Genomic DNA, 25651 nt, shown 5'->3' with positions numbered 1-25651 from the left:
TAAAAGGCTAAGGTAGAGAACCATAAGTTTTGACTGGTTCATCCAAACTGAAAAGGCCTGTGAAAGGCTCTTTCTGTTTCTAAGCACCAAACCAGTTACACTTGGAGAATCACTGCCAGAAGGTTGGCCACCAAAGGATGCCATTTTGTTTTGTTTTGTTTTGCTTTGACTGCAGTAATTCAAAATCACCTCCTGGGATATGGCATCACAAATGAAACAAGTTTGTTTTTGAAGAACTATTAAATGATAACAATAGTAATATCTTATATTTGTGCAGCACTTTACTTTTCAAAGGGCTTTCACCTATGTCAGATCTACATTTTGAACAAAGCAGTACAGTGGAAAGAACATTGAGCTAGAAGTCAGAAGCCCATAATTAGAATTATGGTACTTACTAATTTTGGGAGCTTAGGCAAATGATAGCCTCTCTGAAGATAACAGCTCCTATCATAGATTCCTCCCCAAGGATGTTATGAGGGTCAGCTGATACAATGCATATAAAGCATTGTGTGTGTACATGTGTGTACAAGGCAACAGAGAAATCTGTGCTATTATATTTGATATGTGATCCCCTATTCATGTTGGAGTGCAGAGCAGAGAATGATAGAAAGCACAGAAAATCCAACAATACACTATGTATAAATAAATCTAACTACATTTCAAAATTCTAGAAATGACAGCTTTTGTTTCATCTCTCTCCTTCTGTGACTTGAGTAAACTTAGTTTTCTAACTCTGACAAGTGTATAACATTTACTGACTCCATCCTCAAAAGCTTTTTTGATTCAGACTAGGATCTGCCTTGAGAGAGAATAGAAACCAAAGGAATTAGCTAAGTTCCTGACATCAGGATTTCTTCGGACCTACTCGGAAGTAGAAAAGACCGCACAAGGCTAGAAGGAACTTTAAACATAATCTAGCCCGACTGCCTCATTTTACAGAGCAGGAAGCTAAAGGAAGGGTCTCCCATCTAAAAGTGACTAAGTAAGGTTAGGCTTTCACAGAGCCATTTCAAAACTAAGTCTTTTGGGTTTTCCTTCAGGCAAGATCTAAACACAAAACCCAGGCCATAACCACATGATAATTCCTTACTAGGTAGGTCAAAAGGAAGTGAACTGGCAGGTTAACCAGACAGGCAATTGGAAACAGGAGAAGCAGATGGTTTGAAAAATCTCTAATAGGCACACTCTGACCAATTCTCATGATAGAGAAAGTCACAAAGATTTGTATTCTATATTTAAGAAGATAAAACCAATTCAGAAATCTGATTTTCAGTTTCTTTGGGTCAACATTCTCAACAACCAAAAAACTTCAGGTCTATATTCTTTGGGCTTTGTGAAGGTTCAGGAGAGGCATTAACATCATAGCATTATCATGGGGGAAAGGAAACCTCAACATTATCTGATGCAACTGAAGTTTTGAATATAGAGAAAAAAATAATTCAATTTATTCATTGTTCTACATTATGTTTTTGCTTTGGCAGATACACTCTAGAGTAAAACATTACATACCCAAATATAACATGCTGTCCGCATTTGTATTTATTCTGCAATAAATGCTTAAATAATCAAATTAACTTATTCCTTTGGCATGCTGAGTCATCCATTTGACCTCTTTGACTTCCTGCAATGAAATATTTCAATGCCAGCTGGACTTTTATGGAACTGAATTATAAGAAGAAAATTTTTAAAAATAACTTGGGAAATAAAGGAATTTTATTTACCACCCTCTGAACTAAATAAATGAGAGGGTAAAGAAATGAGGAACTGCACAACAGTACCCAATATATATTTCAAGGAAATTGATCCTATCTTATACTATTGTTTGTCCTTCATTCTAGAAGAGAACCATGACATCAAGCAAGGTAATGTCATGACTTGTAAATGAATTGGATTTAAGTAAGACAAGGCTGTGCAAAGTCACCAGCCTCATTCTCTTCTCTGGAGCCATCTGGGTCTAGTGGCAAGATATAGATCTGGACAAATGGAAATAGCCCTATCCTATCCTATAGTAGAAAATCTTTTGTTTCGTTTTGCTGAGGCAGTTGGGGTTAAGTGACTTGCCTAGAGTCACACAGATAGAAAGGTTTAAGTGTCTGAGACCAGATTTGAACTCAGGTCCTCCTGACTTTAGGGCTGGTGGTCTATCCACTATACTACCTAGCTGCCCCTATAGTAGAAAATCTTAAGGGCTCCTTTCCACATCTACATATTAATGCTATATGGTATGATTACCATAATAGATAATTTAAAGACATTTCTGTATGTTTCCTGTTTCCTCCTCCTCAATGATGATCTGATCCAAAACAAAATAAATAAGACAGCATAAAGAAAATCACTTTAAATGGTTTTTAATAATTTCCCCAGTCAACTCTAATTCTAATTATGCCGTACCTTTTGTTTAATTTCCATTTTCACAGAGAAACTTGGAAATTTTAACAAAATTTTAACAACAACAACAAAAACGAAATAGATTCTCTCTAAATGGAAAACATGGCTGGCTTACCATCTGAAAAAACCAAGCAAGCCTCAAAATTGTTCAATCACCTTGGCAATATTTGTCCTATTTAAGGCACTTACTGTGTGGACTAAATAGTACAATGCTCTGCACATAATAGGCACTTAAAATTGTTTGTTGACTGACTAAATAATTAATAATATGTTACTGAGCTTAATAGGACTTGTATAGACTCAACATAGATTTCTAAGTTATGCATCTCAATTTTGATGTTAATGACCTTAAGGGGGGAAAGTGGTAGGAATTCAGTCTACATAATCATTCAATTACTAGTTTTTCTAGTATCTAAGTTCATTCATATTAATCAGAAAGGGTCGTTCTTTAAAAAACTCATCATCAAAACCCTTCATTCATCATTGTGAATCTTCTTTTGAGGAAATCCAGTTTAACCTGTAGTCCTGACACTCAACACTATTCAATAGGCCAAGAGTGGGTATACTTTTCAGGGCAAATTAAAGCCCAAGGGAATGTAAGTACTATACCAGTCAATTGATGTGCCAAGGCTATCCAATAAGCCCTTCTTTTAATTGTCAGAGGTCATAAAAATATATACCTACGTACATTGAAATCAGTAAAGATTTCTGATTCTTCACATTCACAGCAAAGTATCGCTGATTCACTTTCTTCCAAATGAGAGCTCTGAAATGCAAACAAGATCATTTCAGTGATCCAAGTAAGTCCACAAACAAATGAAGGAAAGCCAGAAGAAGTCACTAAATCAGCAAAGATCATGGGTGAGAAGCATGCTAAGATTCTGATTAATGATGGATAGTGTGGAAAGCATAAGTTTGGTAAGGTGATTGGTAAAGTGATTAAAAAGATCAAGTGGGAAAATTTGATTAGCTCAATCATCTTTAGATTTCATAAAAGTGATGTTCTGTCTATAGAGAAGATAACACTGATCAGCATGCATGATTACATTTTCATAAGAGTCAATTCCACATATTGTCTTAGAGATGTTCTTGTGACCAGCAACACACATTTATGAGGTGGCTGTTCAGCAAGGAGCTTTTGAACAGAAACTAAATGCCCAATGATGATAGAACCCATTTTGTTAGTTCATAAGAGCATGCTTTAAATCAAAACAACAGAGGTCACGTGGCCACAGTATGTAGAAAGAGATCTCGAGGGGTGGGAAGACAGAGTCAAAGTAAACTCATTCTATTCAAAGTCCTCCAAATCTATCACAAGAATAACTTTAGACTTTTTTTTCTCCCATTCCCCCATCACTTTAAAGAACCTTTTTAGAGCAAAGGAGAAGGAAAATAAAATATAAGTCAAACAATTTTAGCTGAAATCAATAGAATATGTGTAACCTTGACTAGCAAAGTCACACCAAAAGAAAGAATCAAATAGATCCATTAAAACCGGAAAACAGAAGTATCTCCAGACAGAATGGTGTATACTTTTATGTCATCGTAATCTTCTAACTACTAATGTCTGGATTTCTGTCATTACTAATGACTATGAAACTATCCCTATTGACTCATACCTTTGATCTATTAAGAGTTGAGTCTGTTTCAACTTGTATAAGAGCCAGAGAAATTGAGTTTTAGAATGTAAATAAGCTTATATGAAGGAAAGCGAAATTGAGAATTTTTTTTTAGTAACTGTCCAGTCCTCCTTTTCTCCCTCTATCCTCTATCTACCTAATGCTCCCTTTGGCTATTCCAGCTTCCTTCTTTCCATTCAATTATTTTCTTCCATAATCTCTTCTTCTGCCTGTATTAGAAAATAAACAAAACAGCAAAACCATTAAAATTCTTGCTCTACAATTTGGAACTATGATTAAAGGGCTATAAAATTGTGCATAAGCTTTGATCCAGCAGTGCCACTATTGGATCTGTCTCCCAAAGAGATCATAAAAAAAGGGAAAGGGTCCCACATGTGCAAAAATGTTTGTCACAACTCTTTTTGTGATGGCAATCAGTGGATAGCCCATCAGTTAGGTAATGGGATATTATTGTTCTATAAGAAAGCCTGGAAAAACTTACATGAACTGGTGCTGAGCAAAGTGAGCAGAACTAGGAGAACTATATGTAGTAATAGCAAGATTGTGTGAAGATCAACTATGATAGAATTAGCTTTTCTCAGCAATGTGGTGATTCAAGACAATTCTGAATGAGATGGAAAATGCTATCTGCATCCAGAGAGAAAAATATGAAGCCTGAATGCAGATCAAAGAATACTATTTTTACCTTTTGTTGTCGTCATTTGCTTTTTCTTTCTTGTGGTTTTCCCTGGCTTTTATTCTGATTTTTCTTTCACAACATGACCAATATGGAAATATATTTAAAATGACTGCACATGTATAACCTTTATCAGATTGTTTGCTATCTTGGAAAGGGATAGAGGAAAGGGAGAGAGAGAGAAAAAAAAAACAAACAAAAATGAATGACTGAAAACTATCTTTACATGTAATTGGAAAAATAAAATAGTCTTGAGGGAAAAAATATCTTGCTCCATTAAAGATGTATATGTAACATTTTCTCTATCCCCCTTCTCTTGCATTTAGCGATAGAGAATAGAGAGGGAAACATTATGAAGGATAAAAAGGCAAACTAGTTCATTTTATGTAAGAAGTGACACTTATATACTGCTTCTTAAGTCTGTAAAGATGCTTTAAATATATCATCTTATTCTAACCTCACAACAAGTCCATAAGATAAATACTTCCAGTAACAGTAATCCTATTTTATAAATAAGTCACTTCCTTATCCATGACTATACAAAGAGTGTATACATTTGAACTCAGGTCTTTCTGACTCCAAGTTCAACAATCTATTTTTTGCTTTGTGCCAGGCTATCGCAACATGTATTTTGTTTTAATCGTGATTAGTATAAACTATAGTAAGAACTTAATTTTAAATAAAATATAGCATTATAGATAAGTTGTCAATCATGGGTTAAGAATTAACCCTTTCAAAGCTAATAATAAATATCATTCATATATCACTGTAAGCTTACCAGTGATTTCTCAATTTATATAATTTATATAATAAGAGTTTTTGCAAATAATATGACAAGTTAATCAATATAGACTTTCCACATTAACTTTGAAAGGCTTCATTCTTATGAATATTTCATCAAATTTATACCAATCCTTTTAAAGGACCTTTTAAGAGGTCTTATAACCTACACTTACATTCCTCAAATTATATTACAACTGCATATATATGTATATATATATGTGTGTGTGTGTGTGTGTGTATTTGCTGAAGCAATTAGATTTAAGTGACTTGCCTAAATTCACACAGCTACAAAATACTAAATGCCTGAGACCACACATCTGAACTCAAGTCCTCCTGACTTCAGGGCTAGTGCTCTAATCATTGCACCACCAATTGCCCCGGGCTATATGCTTATTAAATGAAACAATTTATTATGGTACACAGTATCTAATTTATATGTGCTGCTATCTAAACCTTATTATTTTATCAAAACTACTAAAATTTGACACATCAATCAAATATTTACTTGTAACCAAGGTACATGTACATGTAACATAGCATTAAACTAAGGATGCTACATGACAGGAATCATTTCTACTGTGACCCAACAGAGATCAAAAGCCTGTTAAGAGATCTGGTAGCCTTCATTATCCTTTCCCATATCTTCCCATGGTGCTATGCAACCTTATTCTTCCCCTTGCATATCAATGCTATAAGAAATCTGCTCTAATAATCTGCTGGGGAAGGAGAAATTAATTAGTTACAATCTTTTAATGACATTTCTTTCTCTTAAAAATCTTCTCAGAATGCTCAACTGTTGGAATCTTTACAAACTGCTAACTCATTAGAGTTGATCTGATCTTACAAGAAGATGTTTTGGGCCAGAACCTGAAACAAAGTACTAAGTAGAACTAATTAGTACAATGCTTGTGTTTGCACCTTTACTCATTGGAGTTCACAAGTATGCCAGCTTCACAAAGTAAACTTTGTAACTTTGTGACTTCACACCTCCCTTGAAGCTCTTAGGGCCAGAGAGCACTATGGGAGAAAACCCATAATCCCTCTCTCTCGTATCCCACAATTCCTCCCTCTTGTATAAAAGAAACAGACAGAGGCTCTCGATCAGATTTCACTGGAATGACATGAAGAGTTGGAGCTGGCTGGAGGCTGAAGAAAGCAGAGGCAGAGGCTGAAGGACAAAACCTTTGGATTTGGCGACATTAGGAGGGAGCTCTTGGAACCAAGCAGAGAGATAGACCTCTAAGCTAACAGGGCTATATTGGAGATAATAAAAGATCTGAACTTTTATCACCTGGCTGCGATTTGAGAAGAAAAAGATCACCACATTTTGGTGCCCAACGTGGGGCCAAACTCATGTTGTGAGTTCAAATGTGGGGTTCTTGTTCTTCTATAAAATATTATAAAAGTTCTCTCTGGGTGCCTTCCCTGGAATCAGGATTTTGTCAGTCCCTGTTCGGGCGCCAAAATGTGGTGATCTTTTTCTGTGTGAAGGAACTTCAGGAAGCCCAGGAGGTCCCTTTCATTTTACATACCTGCATGTGAGCTCTGGAAAAATTCTATAAAAATCATTGGTACAGTTCATCTAGAGACAAATCATGTTTCAAAAGAGCACCAAAAACTAGCAACTATAGAGAAATGTTATAAGAGTCTTTCACAAAATATTTAAATTTGTACTCTGAACATTAAGGTGAGCATAAAACTCAGTTTACAGGCAGGAAAATTAAAGAGAAGTTATATAATTCATGCTTTTCAAACTATTGTGCTGACCAAAGGCTACCAGGCAAAAATGATGAGGAGATATTGGAAGAAGGGCATGATGGTACACACATACACCTTCACCCTTTGTCTTATCCATGCACAGTGCTTCTTAATCTGACTTATAAACACAATGTTCTAATTCTGCACTATACAAATCAGAAATTTTATCTAAATGCAAATGATTAGAGGAATTTTCTCCTTACTGGATCACCATGTTGTGGCAGAGGGGCTTACCATAGCTCAATGAAACTATAAGCTATGCCTTGAAGGGTTCCAGCAAGATGGACAAATCACAGCAGAGAGTTCTAACAAAAGGTGATCCACTGGAGAAGAAAACAGCAAAATATTCAAGTACCTTTGCAAAGAAAATTCCACAAACAGTATTAAAATAACAAAAGATATGACACTGGAAAAGGCGCTCCTCAGATACTATCTAACATGATCCTAGGGGAGAGTGGAGGACAATTACAAGTAGCACCAATACTAATGAAGCAACTGGGCTAAAGCCAAAGAAAGCCCAGGTATGGATGCATCTGGTGATGAAAGAAAAGTTTGAGGCTGTAAAGATCAATATTGCATGGGAAGCAAGGTAAGCTGGATTTGGCCAAACACAAGATAGAAAGATTAAACACTGATAAGTTGGTTGTCAGTGAACTTAAAATAGATAAAATGGGAGAAATTTAATTTGGATAATCCTTATATATACTAATGTGGGCAAGAATACCTTAGAATTAGACAGGAGTGGTTGATATCATTTGAAGCCAAGGCAAATCATGTAACATCACAGTAATACATGTCTATGCTCTGACTATATAACAAAACTGTATACTTATTTAATTTATATGCAGAGTATATCATGTGAACTGCCAGGCTAAGTGAATCAAAAGCTGGAATTAAGGTTATCTGGAGAAATAGCAATAATATCAAACATGCAAACAATGCAACTTAGGCAGGCAGAAAGTGAAGAGGAATTAAGAAGTCTCTTGATGAGAGTGAAAGAGGAGAGTGTAAAATCTAGCTTGAACCTTAACATAAAAACAAAAACAAAACAAAATACCCTTAAACCCAAATGTGATCCCATCAATTTCTGGCAAAAAAAAAAGGAGCATAAAATAGAAGCAGTGTAAGATTTTATATTCTTGGAATCAAAAATCATTGCAGACAGTGACTGAAGACATGAAATTAAAAGATGTGTGATCCTTGGAAGGATCTAGACAACACACCAAAAAGCAGAGACATCATCTAACCAACAAAGGTCTGTAGTGTTAAAACTATGGTTTTTCCCAGTAGCAATGTATAGCTGTTAAGAGTGGACTATAAGGAAAGTTGAATGCTGAAGGATCAACCCTTTAAAATTTGGTTCTAGAGAAGACTTTTGAGAATCACTTGGACATCAAGGAAATCAAATTAGTCTATACTTAAAAGAAATTAATGCAGGCTTTTCACTGGAAGCTCAAATATTGAAGCTGAAGCTTAAATGCTTTGGCCACATAATGAGAAGACATGACTCATAGGAAAAAACTATGATGTCAGGAAAGATTGAGGACAAAAGGAAAAGAGGATGACAGAGGATGAGATGGATAAATAATGTTAAGGACACAACAAACCTGAGCTTGAACAGACTCCAAGAGAAAATGAAGAACAGAAGGACTGGAAAACTTTGGTCAATGGGACAACAAAGAGTTAGACATGACTGAACAACAATGAAGAAGTTTCACTAACAACTTCCCAATTACCCATAACACTAATTTTATATGATAAAGGTGCAAAGAATTTATAGTCATGCTCTATAAATGCATAGTGACCATATTTTCTGAAGCAAAATTCAGAATATATACATGAACATATACATGGTCTGACTTCAGAAGATTTTCTGTTGGATTTGTGAATGGATCAAAAGATTTGAAATCAGACTTGTCCTAGAAAATATGGGGCATATGGTTCAGGAGATTATACCTTACCAAGTCTCTCACCACAGTAAGTTTCACTAATATAGCAATACTTTCATTTGTGTTTTTTTGTTTAACCTTAAGATCTTCTTGTTCAGTCATTTTCAGTCACGTCTGACTGACTCCTTGTGACCCCATTTGGGGTTTTCTTGGCAAAAATATTGGTGTTGGTTTGCCATTTTCTTCTCAATCTCATTTTACAGATGAGGAAATGGAGGCAAACAGAGTTAAATGATTTGTCCAGGATCACACAGCTAATATCTGAAGCTGGATTTGTATTCAGGAAGAAAAATCTTCCTGACTCCAAGCCTGGTGCTCTATCCACTGTACCACCCAATTGCCCCAACCTTATGATTTAGGACATGACAAAACAAAAACCATTCTTAGCTTCAAAGATTTTGTTTAAATATTGAAACTAATTCATGACCAATATAAACTTAGTAAACTCTCTCATTTAGTGACTTTATCAGTTCCTATGAGTGTAATTATTATCTATATGCAAATCTTCCAGGTCTATGTATCTAGGTTTTCTCTTATGTGCCAGTCCTGCTTCACTAGAAATTTAAGAGAATATTTCAAATTTGATGTCCAAAAACATCTCGACCTCAATATGTCCAAATCTGCCCCTCAACCAAACTTCCTCACTTCTGCAGTCTTTTAGATTCACCTTAATCACTCTCTACTCATCATCCTCCTTCACTTCACATATCCAGTTAGTTGCCAAATCTTGTTATTCACAGCTCTACATTCCCTTTTCTCTGCTCATACAATGATCGGGTCCTCATCACCTCTGATCCCCCTGGCCTCAAGTTTCTCTCCATTGTAATTCATTCTCAATTTTCCTCAAATGTCAGTCTGACCACTTCACTCTTTATCCAATAAAGTTCAGGAATTCCCTCTTACTCCAAAATCAAAAATGAATTCCTTTGTTTGGCATTTAAAACCCTAGGTAAATTGGCCTCAAATCTATTTTTTCAGTCTTATTGCATTCTCCCTTTCTCTCTTCTCTCCCTTGCCTCTCTCCCCTCATCCTTGCTCTCCTCTCCCTTCTCTCTCCTCTCTCTTCCTCCTTCTCTCTCTCCCTCCCCTCCCTTTCTTTCTCTCCTCCTTCTCTCTCTCCCTCCCTTCCCTTTCTCTCTCCTTCCCCTCCCTTTCTCTCTCTTTCCCTCTCTTTCCTCTTCCTCTTCCTCTCCCTCTCTCTCTCCCTCCCTTTCTCTCTCTCCTCTTTCTCTCTCTCCCTCCCCTCCCTTTCTCTCTCTTTCCCTCTCTTTCCTCTCCCTCTCCCTCTCTCTCGTTCTCCCTTCTCCTTCTTTCTCTCTCTGCCTTGTTTTGCTGCTCCTCATCTCCCACCCATCCCCCATGCCTGAAACACATTCCCTCCTCATCTGTATCTTCATAATGGGGAAAAAAGCTTAATTACTCTTGCACTACTGAAAGAGTTCATCTGAAGCACAGAGATAATTATTTGACTTAAAATCATAGTAAATATAGAATTTTAGAGCTGGAAAGGTCCTGATAGAACAGGCTCAAAAGAAGTGATGTGTTCAATGGTCTTGCAGAAATACCAAGTAGGAAAGCAAGAATAATTTAAATCTTCTACCTTTAAATCCAGCTTTCTTTCCATCATGCCATTTTATCTCTAAATGGAGACACAGCCTAGACACTCTAGTATTTGCATAAGGAGCTTCTCATCTCACACTGTGGGAAAATATCCCCATTTTTAAAAGGGCAAAAATAATAAATGTCATACCCTCTAGAAAAAATAGGAATCAACATTAAATGGAGGAAATTAAATGGCTTCACAGAAGGAATCTGCTACAATAGATGTATTTGAAAAACACTCTATTCTAAATAACCACCTTTGGAAAATTAAGGAAACACAAATCTATAATCTGAAAAGAAAGCTCAAATTCAGTTGACTGTTTTATCATCTGCCCAAGGCATTGCTTTCATGAAAGAAGTTAGTAAAGAGTCCCATAAAAGAGAACCAGAAAAGAAGAACTTGTCTACCTGTTCAATCAATACTGCTATACAGTGGAAAGAGGGTTCTGGGTTTGGAGATACTAATCACAGTCTTTTAGGAACATTTCCACCTGCAGAAGAGGTTTAAAATTTGCTAGCTTTATGGACATTTTTCAGAATAAGCCACTCCCTTTTTAAAGGAAAACCATTTTCTTGAACTAACTCAATGGTAGCATGTGTCCTGGGGAGACAATTAAAGGCTCTTCTCCCAGTTACATTTCCCCTTATAAATTACAAAATACCCTTCTGATTTGTGTGTGTGTGTGTGTGTGTGTGTGTGTGTGTGTGTGTGTATGTATGTATTCTATTACCAAGACTATTTCCTAGAAGTTTCTGAATCAACAAGGCTAAGGTCTACAGCCTTAGCCTACTGTGGCTAACCCAAGGTACTATGGCCCTGTGACTAGCCAGCTTCTCTTCAATTTAAATTATTAACTATAACATGACAGTAGTCAAGAATGGCAATGCAATAAATAATAAAATTTTTTAAATCTTATCCCAGAATACTGCCTAGGCAACAAAAATGAAAAAAATAAGTCACTTAACACAAAAAATTGCAATGAAAGTTCACCCCCAAAGGGAATGATTATTTTTCACCAAGGAAGCATTTACGAGTCTTTTTTTAAGTCGCAAAACAACCATCACAGATCTCCTTGAAACATCCTTTTAAATGGCACATGAATGGGGGTAGGATATAGAAAATATTAGCTAAGATTGTTAGTCAAGTACCAGGTTGATAAAAGGAGTTGCAGAACAGAGTATTTTTGAAACCTAAGTTACAGAAAGTAATACTTTTAAGTAGCCATTACACCAACAAAGTGTGATAATCTAAGTAAGTGAAGTATGGCATAAGAATTCATGTAAGGTTTTGAATAGTCCTACAAACTGCACTGTTGCCCAACAGTTCCCTGAAGGGAGAAGTTGTCTTATGAAACAGTTCTACCACAAGCTTCAGAAATTGCAGCTCCTCTAAGCAGAGACTTTGTTGGCCTGATTATATAGACTGTCTCCCATAACCCTTCCCACTGCTACCTCTTAGAATCCCCAGCTTTCTTTCAAGGTCAGCCCGGTGTCATTGCACAGGAAGTCTTTTCCCATTCCCCCCAGTTATTAGTACACTCCCTTTTTTCAAACTATCATGCCTTGACTTCACTATTTCTATAATACACATCACCCACCCCACACACAGGGGAATATAAGTCCCTCAAGGGTTGAGGTTAATTTTCATTTTATCTTGTAGCTCTGGCACACAGTAACACTACTTACTAAAGACTTGCTGGATTGGAGTTAGTTTTGCTATCTGTTATACATGGTTATTAAGAGAGAATAAAAATCTAATCCTTAGGTTCTATGTTGATAATGGATTTTTATGTTTTTCACAATATATATGGAATCTAAGTATTTATAAAGGATTGCCATGTGGCAAATGTGTTAGTAAAACATCAAACAAGAAAAATAATAAAAAAGCCTCAAACTTGGTGTTATTTTGATTAACCACGACTACTGTGGGAACAAGTGTATGATTAACGAAAGATTTTTTCTTTCTTTTTTTTTTTAAATTTTTATTTAATAATTACTTTATATTGACAGAATCCATGCCAGGGAAAGATTTTTTCAAAGGCTGGTTAATGTTAAGTACTTTGTTACTTGTGCTCAACCAGATGAGCAATTTCACAGCCCAGGGATATCTGTCACACAAGAAAGTCCTCTGTGGATTTGACTGAATCAAAGTAGACAACAGTCAGTCAGCTGCATGATCCCACCATAAATGCCCACAGGGTACAAATGAAGTGGCCCAGTAATTCCATAAGCTCTTATTCTATCATTTGAGCACAAAAGACCCTCTGGATGACCAGCCATCCAGCAACAGAGATATGCTTAAATTGCTTTCCTAGTAGGAGTAGTTTGGATTTGAGCTGATGCATAAACAGTCTTGTCTTGTTTCCTTAATGACCAATTGCTCATATTTTCAGGATGACTAGTCATTTGTATAGTCCAGTTAGAGGATAGCAGAGCCATTAGACTACCTCTGACCGCAAGCAAAAGCCATTGACTTCTAAATCCCTTCATAATGTAGCCCCAATCTTTCCAGACTCACTGGCTAGTATAGGCTCTCCTGTACTCTCTGATCCAGCCTAATTAGCTCCCTTTCTTTTTCACACACACACACTACATTCTCCATCTCATCCTCCTCACCTCCATCATCTAGAATCCTTCCCCCTCTCTTCCTTAAAGATGCTATTTAGGTACCATCTCCCTTTTCAGATTGCATTCAAACTAGCAGCACTCTTCCTCCCAAACTTGTATTTAACACACACACACACACACACACACACACACACACACACACACTCACACTCTCTCTTTCTCTCTCTCTCTCTCTCTTTCTCTCTCTCTCCATAGATACAGATATAAGTATATGTTACATATATATGCTTATGTGTATTTATATTTATATGTATTCACCCATAGTTGTTCATTCATTTTAGTTGTGTTCAACTCTTTGTGACCCAATTTGGATTTTTGTTTGTTTGTTTTGGCAAAGACAATGTAGTATCCATGAAGTGGTTCTCCAACTCAATTGACAGATAAGGAAACTGAAGTAACTTGCCCAGGGTCACATAGTTGGTGTCTGAAGCCAGACATGAACTTAGGAAGAGTTTTCCTGATTCCAGGCCCAGCACTCTATTCACTGTGCTACCTAGCTGCTAGATAGATAGATTTGTGGGTACACATACACACATACCATAAATGTATTGTATATATGTACTTTTCTCAATCACTAGAATGTCGGTTTCTTTCAAGCAGGAATTTATTCTTTGTACTTATATTTTTCAGCACTTTACCTGGGTAGGAGCTTAATAAATACCTACTGATTTAATAGTAGTAGTTGCTGCTGTTCTTCCTGTAAAAAAATAATGCCATTTGGTGATTAATTGCCACTTATGTGTTTGGAGTATAGCTGAAAATAGACTGAGAGTCCTCTAGGTTCTTTCTGATTAGTAACTATAGCTCCTATGTGAGTGTCCATTGCTGCCTGAGACAACTGTTTTTGTAATACTGACTGTCAACATTAAGAAGCTTCATTTGTGATAGCAGCTCAACAGATTTCTCAGTTCTCCATGGTTATATGGCATCATCTGAGAGAATGTTTTAATTGAATCTTTACAGGGCTTATTTGTCATAACTGCCTACAAAGATCCTATTTCTACAAATATAGCTAAAAGCAGGTGTGTTTGTATGTCCTGTTCTTTCTGTTCTTTGCACATTTCTGGTTCAATGAAATCACCCTACCAGCACTAAAGTGATGCTCATAACAACACATCTCCATTGCACTGACTATGAACAAAGAAAGGATACAGAAAAATATCTAAACAATTGTTTTGTAGCGAGCAGAATCACTGCAAGAAGGTAGATCAAAATAAAAATCTTGTAAAGATAGTGATTACTGATCATGATGGGTGATCCTGAGCCATCAAAAATATCAATTATGGCTCATATCCTGTTTGAGAAATGACTTTTGATAAAAGTTAGTACTTAAAGGGACAAACCTTGATTATTTAAAAAATTCATGTGTGGAATACTATTTTTCCTAATGATAATGGATAAATGAGGCATCATTATAGCAGCATTTATAGAAAAGCACACTATAGAATCATAGAATATTAGAGCTAAAAGACATCAAAGGTTATCTAATACAAATCATTTTTCAAAGATGAAGAAGCTAAGGTTAAAGAACTTAAGTTACCCAATCTTATATAGACTTGTCTGAAAAACCCATTAAATCCTACTATTTTCTCTTTCCTGACATCCAAACTTCTGTCCCAAACTAGGCTTTTGCAATAAAGAAAACATCATTTATGAGACATCTTCAGAACTAATGAATTCACTCTTGACTTAGCTAAAAGGCTAAGAAATGATTAGTGCTGCACTAAGACAAGAATAAAGGAATGAGATCAGCTGGCATAGGGGTCAATTACTTACTGGGTCTTAGTCTTTAAATAAAGTACCAGTGATTTTCATAAGCAGGTAATGTGAAAATAGGTTTTTTCTACAGCCAAGTGGAAAAAATAGATAAGCTTTAAAAAAACACACATTCAACTCAAAGACAAAAAGAAAACTGAACTTTAAAAAACTGAAATATTAAATCTTACTTGAATCCATAATAGAAAGGAGTGTGAAATTATGCCTAAAATTTCAGATTGACACAGTGCCACAATTCAGTTACTGGGCAGAGAGATAACCATGTTTATTATTATTTTAACAACAGAACTTGTAATGGAAAGAGGAAATATAAAAATTTGACCTGGAAATGGAACAGTCCCAGTGGTCTGGCTTCCAGAACAACCTCAGATTCAGGTTAGAGAACAGTGAAGAGGGTGGAAGGAAGAGAACTATTAATTGTCAAAATTTCATCATCTTTGAGATGGGCGAGTCATCACATGAACTCCCATCTCTCATGCTCTTTAAGGAAGGCTCAAATTCAGCTTAACTCTTCATGGCCCAATGCCTGAAGAACTTGGCTAATAGACAAGGATAGCATTGGCCCCAATGAAACGCTATCATGCTCTTCACTTGCACTGATATTGAAAAGATTATCACTGCTTTTTGTATCTAGGGCAAGAAGAATAAGAAGAGAGTAAACTGCACCAACGAGATCATTTAGACCTGTAGCAAATATATAGATTAATTTTTAAAAAACCATAAGCAAGAAGAAATTAAAAACTGACAAAATCCTAAAAAGATGGGAAAGATCACATGGAAAAGATGAAGAAAGAAAAATTACTAAAGGGGACACTTATTCCTAGGTCAAAGATTTAAGGACAAACAAACAGATCTTGATTGAATATCTACTGATTAGATCCTAATGTTTACATACAAATTATGATGCACATCTACTTAAGCCAAGGAGAAAAAAAATGCTCTTGAGGGTTGAAGAACTTTAAAGTAATAAATAACAATAAGCAAATAACACAGAATTTGGATTACTAGTCACTGAGCTAAAAGTATTCAATATTTTCAATGCCAATGCCATTGCCATTTACCGTTTTAAAGGAGAATAATACCCTAAAGCCAAGTTACTTCAGAACAAATGCTACAACTAAAAAAATCCTCAGACTTTCCCCCCCCAGTCCAGAGAGGGAAAGAAAGCAAGAGAGAGCAAGAGCATTTTAGCTTTGTTTGATCAATATCTTTTTCTAATGAGTACTAGAACTAACCCACAGCTCTCAGTTCTTTTCCCAAGGGCCCAGTTCATAGCCAACCACCCGCTCAAGAACCATTAGGTTTTCTGATGGTAAAGGCCTTGATCGTCCAAGTATACAAGTGGAAACTCCGCTTCCAGACCCAGCTCTCCCTGCCTTATTTGTTTTGAGCCTCAGATTCTGCCTGAGGCACACAATCCTGCCTTCAGAACGACTTCATTGCCTAGGTTGGTTGTCTGAGCTTTGTCCACCAGCCAGGCCACTCTCTTGTATGTAAATGTAGCATTTCTAAGTCCATTAAGGTCTCCAAGAACTGCCTAACCTTCTCTAGGGGAGAGTGAGTCCCAGATAGAGGTAGATCTTCAAATGTGACCCTGAGATGTAGGGAAATGAGCTACAAGTAAAGGAGAATGGGGCATTTGCCAGAGAGGCATAAACAGGTCATGGGCCTTTGTTCACTGAAAGAATTAGAATGTCAGAATGCAAAAAATTTAACATCTGTGAATAGCAAAAATTAAAAAAAATGAAATCAGTCCATTTTAGTAGGGCCTTCTATATCATCATTGCTCACTGAAGGCTCCCCATAAGAAAGAAAACCCAAGAACTCTGAGAGAAAACAATATTTTTCTTTCTTTAAACAAATGTAACATTGTTTTCTCTTAAAAGTCTACAAAAAATACTAGTCACCTTTATCTCAAAACAGAGCAGAGGAGCAGAGATTCCTCTGGACACATCAGTCCAAAAGGTCAGAGTAGATTCTGATGTGCACATATTTACTGTATGACATGTAAAAAGACTTCCACATGAATTGTTGACTCACATTGACAATATCACAAGAATCCAACTGAAACTGCACTGAGGATTCTGGGTCTTCTCAAGAACTTTTGAACCTTTAAAAAAAAAAAAGTCATCCAACAAGAAAAGGAAGAGAGACAAGATGGAATTTGAGGAATGAGACCCTGGTGAACAGGGTTAGGGGGGCAGCAAGAAGGCAGGAGATGGGCCTGGTTCTCACAAGGACACTTCCGTTTGGTTTGCTGTTTCCAACATCTGCTACTAAAATGATTTCTGCAGCACAAATGTTTACAGATGTGGTACAGCTGCTCACTGCTGGAGTCATAAGCAAGTCAGTAAAACAGGTTTAGTGGATTTTTCCATTTGTGTTCCTGTGCTTTCAGACGACTGGCAAATTATGTTCTGGAACACTGGACTCAGAATGTTAATATTCTACTGAACACTGCTTGGAGCTCCTAATGTTCACTTTAGCGATGAAAGTTGACTGTTCCAATGAGAGCAAAATTTGGATGTCCACTACTGCTAGAACATGCATCAAATGGCCAGCCCCAAAGGATAAAGAAAAGTCCTCAGTCTTTATCAGAGGGTAACTGAGGATGGTTCTCTTACTGTGACCCAGAACAACACTCAAACAAAACACTCAAACCAAATGACTGCCCTAAGCTGAATGGTTGGCAATACGGTTTTTCATCCCTGAGACTTACTGAGAGCTATGAACCTACATGGTATTGAACTAATATCTCCACAATACAGAAGAAACAGCTGCTGCCCTCAAAGATCTATTTCTTTCTAGAGCAACAGATGTTGCGATAACCAATCCAAGAGGTGACCTAGAATAGTGGCAGAGCACTGGACTTGGAGTTGGGAAGGGATGGGCACAAATCTCATTGTAGCCACATCACTCACTGACCCTCAGCCCTCAGTCTTCTTATCTGTAAAGTGTTAGGATAGAACCTGATGGTTTTGAGGTCTCTTACAACTCTGAATCTAGGATTCTGTGATTTGATGGTCCCAATGTATTCCACAAAAGAGAAAATGTTTCTGCTAGCTTTTAAAAGATAATTCTAATTTGGATTAATCACCTGCTTCATTCCAACAGTGACAGAAAATATCCATTTTATCAGTATCTACATTTTAGGACTTCCTAAACAGGACTTTCAGGGAACCAATTCTTGGTTTTGCCTTGTAAGTTACTACTGGTGTTTCTTGAGTTTTCATTTTGTATAAATTAATGAACTGAATAAATGCAAAATACTAACTTCAAAAAGTGAACTTAATTTTTAGTACCAAAGATGCGTGAAAATGTGAATCTCTGGCTATAATGAGTTTTATTAATATGCTTATAAAAGTGAAAAACCACCCTTTCATTTTAAAGTCATATTCCTAGGGACAATATAGTAAAGATATATACATATATGTGTGTGTGTGTGTGTGTGTATGTATTTATAGTAATGACTGTTCAGTTGATGAAAATAGCAAACTGCCCATTTGAGAGGATCCCATTGGTCCTTTCCTTTTGAAAGCAGGCAGGTCTTTTTTTCTCTCAATAAGCAAATAATTCAAAGCTTAACTTTATAGTTAAGACAGTTAGGAGAAGTTCTGGGTTCTCACTGTTTCTTCATCACCACTTCCAACAGGCCTGGATTAATATAATGTACTGCCTGACTTTTGTGAGACAGGATAGTGTCATCAACATAATTAGGAAAAAATTAAGTAAATATCCTTCTCTTCTTAAGTTTACTTCGAAGTCGATGTGTGATTTAAGACAAAGAAAAAAATATTCTTAATTGCAATTCCTGTTTCTTCTGCCACGTGACCACATGACATTAATTAAAAGGTTAAGCCAGAAACCAAATGATACATTAAATAACAACATTATTCCAGGTATATGCAAGACTTGAAAAAGGATCCTGGGGATTTCCTCAAGGGCTAATTTCTGGAGACTAAATCTACAAATGCCATGGTTTACTATGAAATTATTGTTCTAGAAACATCAAAGCTTTATTCTCAATCTAAAAAAGTGCCACTATCATTTACTATCTTCCTTGGGTTCTGATCCAGGAGTTAGCTACTTCCAAAATCACTCTCAGATTTTTTTCCCTATATACACCACTCATTTATTATTTAACTTCTCACCCAAGTATCTTGTGGTATTTCATATCTCTGTGCCTATCTTCATCCCTAAATCACTAGGGCAAGTTTCAAGAAATACAGCAAGAAAAGTCGAAAACACTTCTAGCTAAGAACCAAGTATGATGCTTGTAGCCTTGGGGATCTCGATTAGATTGTAAACACTTGAGAAGGGAGATCATGTTTTATATTTTTTGCATTCAAAATATCTTATAGGTAATGTTTTTTGAAATGAAGATTACTGATCCTGTAATTCAGAAAACATTGCCCTTGTAATGGACTTATGTGATTATCTCATTCAAAGTGATGTGTAAAACAGTGATTCTCAAAGTATGGTCTGAGGATCCTGGGGAGGGGGGGAAATCACAGTCTTTTCAAGGCATCTACAAGGTCAAAATAATTTTTATAATACTATTATTTGTCTTTTAATAAATTTCTCACTTCTTAATTTCCAACCGTATATGTGTGAGGCCAGACTTTCTACATAAACTTCAAAACAAAACATATCAACAGAGCAAATACAGAAACACATCTAAGAATCTACTATAAACCAGTTTTTTATTTAAGGCAAACATTAAAGAACTTTGCAAAATAATTATGTAAAACAAAGGTATTCTTTTCACTAAATTTTTAACTATTTTTCATTAAATATTATTTATTTATATCTGGGTAACCACAAGAATAATTTGTCATCTTTGACAATTTGTCAGCTAAATCAAGACTTCATGTTGTTTTAATGTGCATTTCTTGAAGTCAGAATAAACATGCATAAGGTTTTATTTTAAAATTCTTCCTTTGAGTACTGTTTACGTGCTTTGACCAGTTAACCTCTGGGAAAATGCTCATGATATATAATTTGTCATCATTCCTTCTCTTCAATAGAAGATTATACAGATATTTTGATGTTGAGATTTTTTTTCCCAATTGAATTTCCCTTCCAGTCCTAGGTAAGGGATTTTTTTTAACTTTGTAGAAGTTTTTAGTTTTATGTGATTAAAATGATCTAATTTGTCTTCTGTGATCTCTTTTTAGCAAAGAATTATCTTTCTGGGCACAATTGTGAAAGTTAATTCCATCTATTTTCCTCTAATTTTTTTTTTTTTAATGATAGTTGATCTTTGAGAATCTGATAATCCATTTGTATGTTTATTATGGTATATAATAAGATTCTGGTCTAAACCTATATTCAGCCAAACTGCTTTCTGTTTTTCCCCGTAGCTACTGTCAAATACAAGAGTCCCTTCTCAAGTAATTCTCAGGTTTATCAAAAACTGGGTCACTGAGATTGTTTCTGTTTCTTGCATGTCTCATCTTTTCCCTTAATGAACTTTTCTGTTTTTAAACTAGTACCAAGAAGTAATAATTGTTGTATAAAATAATTTGAAGTCTGACAGTACCATTCTCCCTTCTTTCTGTTACTTCAAATGAATTATGTTATTTCTTCTAGTTCTGTAAAATAACTGTGACAGTGCAACTGTCATAAAATTAAATGTATAAACATAATTACTATTTTGGTGTAGCCTAATTATAAGCACTGAATATACCTCCAATTGTTTAATTCCTAAATGCATTAATTTTTTGGGTGTGATGTTTTAAGCGGCTGATCTGATAAACTGATTCTGAGGGTTTTTTTTATGTATTTTGTAGTTATTTTGAATGAGATGTCTCTTTCTATTATTTCCTTCTAGATTACTGTTACTGCTATGTAGAAATAATGGTGATTTTTGTGGCTTTACTTTGCATTCTACCACATTCCTTCTAAAGCTCATCTCAATCAGTTTCTTTGCTGATTCTATGGTTTTCTAAATAAACCATCAGATTATCTGCAAATAGAAATATTGTCATTTTCCCTTCATGTATGTTTATGCCTTTGATTTCTCTCTTATTTAACTGCTAGCCCTGGCATTTCTAGAACTTGGTCAAATAATGGTAAGGAGAGAAGAATTCTTGCTTTACCTTTGTATTTGCTAGGAAAGCTTCTGGCTCAGGAGTTCTTAACTTGGAGTCCATTAACTTTTTCAAAAAAAATTTTTGATAACTATTTTAAGATGATTGTTTTTTCTTTATAATCCTGTAGGTTTTCTTTTATATATTTAAAAACACTTCTAAGGAGGAGTCCATAGACTTCATTAGATTGACAAAGGGACCCATAATATTTTTTTTTAAAAAGCTAAGAAGACCTATTGGGATTTTTCATTTCAAATTATTTTTTTTCAATCAAAAAACTGATTTAAAATATAGCAATGGTGCACTTTAACTAGAAATTATATTTGTTATTTGAAGTTTCAAATAGTTTTTCTTAGAACATGTGAATGTTGGCACTTGTTTCATTTAAGGGCACACACATTTTTCCCTGGCAAGCATCATAGGAACAGGACCATTCCTGTTCATAACCATGATGTAGTTAGGGCTGCTTTTTGAGGAAAGTTAACTCATGGTTCTTAGTCAAGCCATGTAAATCAGCTGAATGGAGCTATTTTTGTTTGTTTCTTTTGTTTTTTAAATGGTATAGCTGTCAAGGGTCTACCTGTCATTCATTTCTGTATCCCTCATAGCATCCAGGACACAGCCTCAATTAAATCCCATGATTTAAATCAAGGAATACTTTTTAGTTAATCTTTATTATTTCACCTAGATCTAGAAGAATGATCTACACATAAAAGATACATGATATTTATTGAATTAAGTTGAAGGAGTTGTACTCGGTGATCTCTAAGGCCCTATTTCAGCTACAAAATTCTAAGATTCAATTATTCCCCTACTTGAAAACAGCAGAGATTAAAAAAATTTTATCTAAACTGGTTAAGTGACTTCTTCAAAGTCACATAATTAGCTAATGATAGAATTAGGACAATGAGAACTACTATTACTATCACTGTCTCATCTTTATATGACACTTAAAGGTCCCCAAAGTACATTATTCTAAACATTATTACACTTGATCAGATCTCCCAACCATGCTAGTTGAATTCTACCTTCCTTCCCCTAAGGAGTAAGCCAATTATGAAAGAGAGAAAAAGTGAGGTGAATAAAATTGTATAATGAACCTTGAAGTCAGGAAGAAGTAGATTCAAATCCTGCCTCTCACATTTTCTAGTTGTGTGAAGCCATCTTAATCTGAATTTATGATCCTATGGCCCCAGTAATTAAGGATTTTTAAAGCCATATTAAGAAAATATTTCAACTAGCTTTCAATAAATGAAAAAATTAAATTGAATTTTGAATATAACTTTAAAGGAGAAAACATCAATTTGAACAATTATTGAAAGGGAGTGTTAATAGGAGGATGAGGAAAGTCTGGGAAGACAATGACAAAAACTACTTTGCCAGAATTCAGTTTCTTTCACGTATGCCAGATGGCCATTCACATACCAGATTCAGAGGCTGCCATTTACTTGTTTTATGACCTTTAGCAAACCTCATGCAAATTCTGCGATCATTTATGAGTTTCCTAATATCTACTAATTGTCTATAATATGTAAGATGCAAAAATGCACAGTCAAATGTATGAGAGAATAATCATTCTCTAGCCCATCGGAATGCCTCACACACTGCAAATGTTTAAGCATTTCTGAAAAATTGAGTTGTGATAAATTCACATTAATGAGATAACATTGTCAAGAAAAAGATATTTGATTCTTACTTTTCAGAGTTACATAACATGGCTGAGAAGAAAATCCTTTAAAAGTTGATAATCTTTCTGGGGGAGGGAGTGGAAGAAGGGAGAGGAAAAATCGGAACAGAAGTGAGTACAAGGGATAATGCTGTAAAAAATTATCCTGGCATGGGTTCTATCAATAAAAAGTTATTTTAAAAAAAAGTTGATAATCTTGAAGTTTATTTTTTTTAATTTATTTAACAGTTATTTAAAAAACTCAGATGACAAGGATTCTGATAAAGACCTAATTTCTAACACATAGAGAATTAACTCAAATTTATAAGAATACAAGTCACTCTACAATTGTTAAATGCTCAAAACATTTTGAACATGAACAGACAATTTTCATCTGAAGAATTTAAAACCATTTTTAGTCATATAAAAATACTCTAAATTACTACTGATTGGAGAAATTAAAATTAAGACAACTCTGAGGTGCCACTACATACCTTTCATTGGCTAAGATGGCAGGAAAAGATCATGAAAAATATTGGAGGAGATGTAGGAAAACGAACACTAATACATTGTTGGTGTTGTGAACTGATCCAACCATTCTGGGAGAGCAATTTCAAACTATTCCCAAGGTGCTATCAAACTGTGAAAAAGCCTTTGATCCAATAGTGTCTATATCCCCAAAAGATATAAGGGATTAAAACGGGAAAAGGATCCACATGTGTAAAAATGTTTGTAGCAGCCCTTTTTGTAATGACAAGGAACTGAAAAATGACTGGCTGCCCATCAGCTGGGGAATGGCTGAATAAATTATGGCATATGAATATAATGGAATATTATTGTTCTATAAGAAAACATCAACAGGATAATTTCAGAGAGTTCTGGAGAGACTTATATGAATTGATGTTAAATGAAGTGAGTAGAAGCAGGAAATCATTGTATACGGCAATAAAAAGATTATACGATGATCACCTCTGAGAGATGAGCTTCTTTTCAACAATGAGATGATCCAGGCTAATTCCAATAAACTTGTGATGGAGAGACACATCTGCACTCAGAAACAGGGTTGTGGGGACCGAATGTGGATCACAACATAGATTTTTCACTTTTTTCTTCTTGTTTTGTTTGCTTTTTTTCCCTTTTTTTTTCTTTTTGGATCTGTTTTTTTTTTCTTGTACAGCATGATAAATGTGAAAATATGTATTTAAAAAAAAAGCTCAGATGAGAGGGCCAGAGAGTCATGGATGGAGATTTGGAGTACTCCTTATGGGCAAACCAAGCCAACATCTTTACAGATGAGGAAACTGAGGCTCATAGGAAGCAAGTGACCTGACCATGGTTGTACTGTTAGGGTAAGAGGTAGGACTTGAATCCAGGTCTCCCTGACTCTGCATCCACTTTAATCATTATGCAACAATGACTCTTTTCTTTAGGAAGCCTAAAAAATGAAGGTGTATATCTGTCTTATCCTTTATGGCTTCAGAGACAGTATTTTTTTCTTGAAGTTGTACAATACCACTCAGGGCTCAGCTGATGTCCTGGTCCTTCTTCAGGTGATGCTCCCTTCTCTGGGCCCATGTCCTCCTCTTTGTCCTGTGTGTGCCCAGTGCCCTCCTTCCTCACCATGCCTTCTGGGAGGCCCTTCCTGGTCTCCTCAGTGGGAGTGCTCCCCACCAGATGGCTGCCATCTGCTTGGCGTGCATATTATACGCGTTAGGACATGGACACACCATCTCTCCCAAAGAATGCCAAGCTCCTCAAGGGCAGAGATTCCCTAGCACAGTACCTGGTACTTGTAACAGAATGATTTTCCTTACAACCCCTCTATGAGGCAGGTAGTACAAGTAGAATTATTCTAATTTTATAGATGTGTAAACTGAAGCACCGAGTCTTGCCCAGGGGTCCCTCAGCAAATAAACATCAGGGATAGACATCAGTTCAGATCTTCTGACTCCCTGATCAACCCTCTAATCTATGTGGCCTCTGTATTACTGGAAAGATGTGAGAAACAGCAGACAGATGCAGTATCTCAGCTCCCACCACATCTGCTTGGGTTCGAGTGAGGATGGAAAGGGAAAGAGCCTTTCTCTTTCCACACTTAGAATAGATGTCTTTGTAACTACCAGGAAGTGCCCTAGCTAGATGTGCTCAGTTATCTCTCTGAATCTTTCCAGAGGATCCTTCAAGATCTTATAAACCCTTGATGACACTAATTTGGGTTTTAATCTAAGGTGTAAGGAATCAGATCCATATAGCATCATACTGACTTAAATTATCTATTCCTTGAAGAGCTATCTCTTCCTTCTTTCCTTGAAAACTTATATTTATGTGGTTGCTGCAGTTTTGTTCTGGATCCTAAACCTAAAGACAAGTTGCCAAGTACTAGGTCAAATAATCAAGAGGTTTTGCTGTTGACTCTGCTTAGGTCTGACTTGTTCAGCATGTCACTTAATTTCAGAGCCTAATACTTCCCACTCCTGACTATAAAAAGAAACTAATACTAGCCTCCTTACCTGGCTGGGATTTATGAGGAATAATTGATGTTTACAAAGAACTTCAAAATTTCAGAGGAAATTCCCCCTTGGAATTATAACATGGGGAATTGTTCATTTTATATATTAAACTGTTTTCCCAAGCTTCCCATGAATCAGTTCTGCTTAAGCATTAATTATTTTCTAACTAGATGAAGTGATATG

At 35.8% G+C, this 25651-nt stretch overlaps 1 protein-coding gene across 4 annotated transcripts in view; it reads right to left on the bottom strand.

The window, feature by feature from the left end:
• Positions 1 to 25651, bottom strand: part of SSH2 (slingshot protein phosphatase 2) — a 228519-nt gene that overhangs the window by 157261 nt on the left and 45607 nt on the right. For 2 of the 4 annotated variants that reach the window (XM_051992246.1, XM_051992247.1), the window contains exon 3: positions 3077 to 3154. The exons of the other annotated variants lie outside the window; for them this stretch is intronic. In XM_051992246.1, coding sequence (XP_051848206.1) covers positions 3077 to 3154 — 78 coding nt within the window. The remainder of the gene's footprint in view (positions 1 to 3076; positions 3155 to 25651) is intronic. 4 annotated transcript variants of the gene reach the window in all.

This window comes from Antechinus flavipes, chromosome 4, assembly GCF_016432865.1.
Source record: "Antechinus flavipes isolate AdamAnt ecotype Samford, QLD, Australia chromosome 4, AdamAnt_v2, whole genome shotgun sequence".
Lineage (NCBI taxonomy): Eukaryota > Metazoa > Chordata > Mammalia > Dasyuromorphia > Dasyuridae > Antechinus > Antechinus flavipes.
This window is presented reverse-complemented; position numbering and strand designations above follow the sequence as displayed.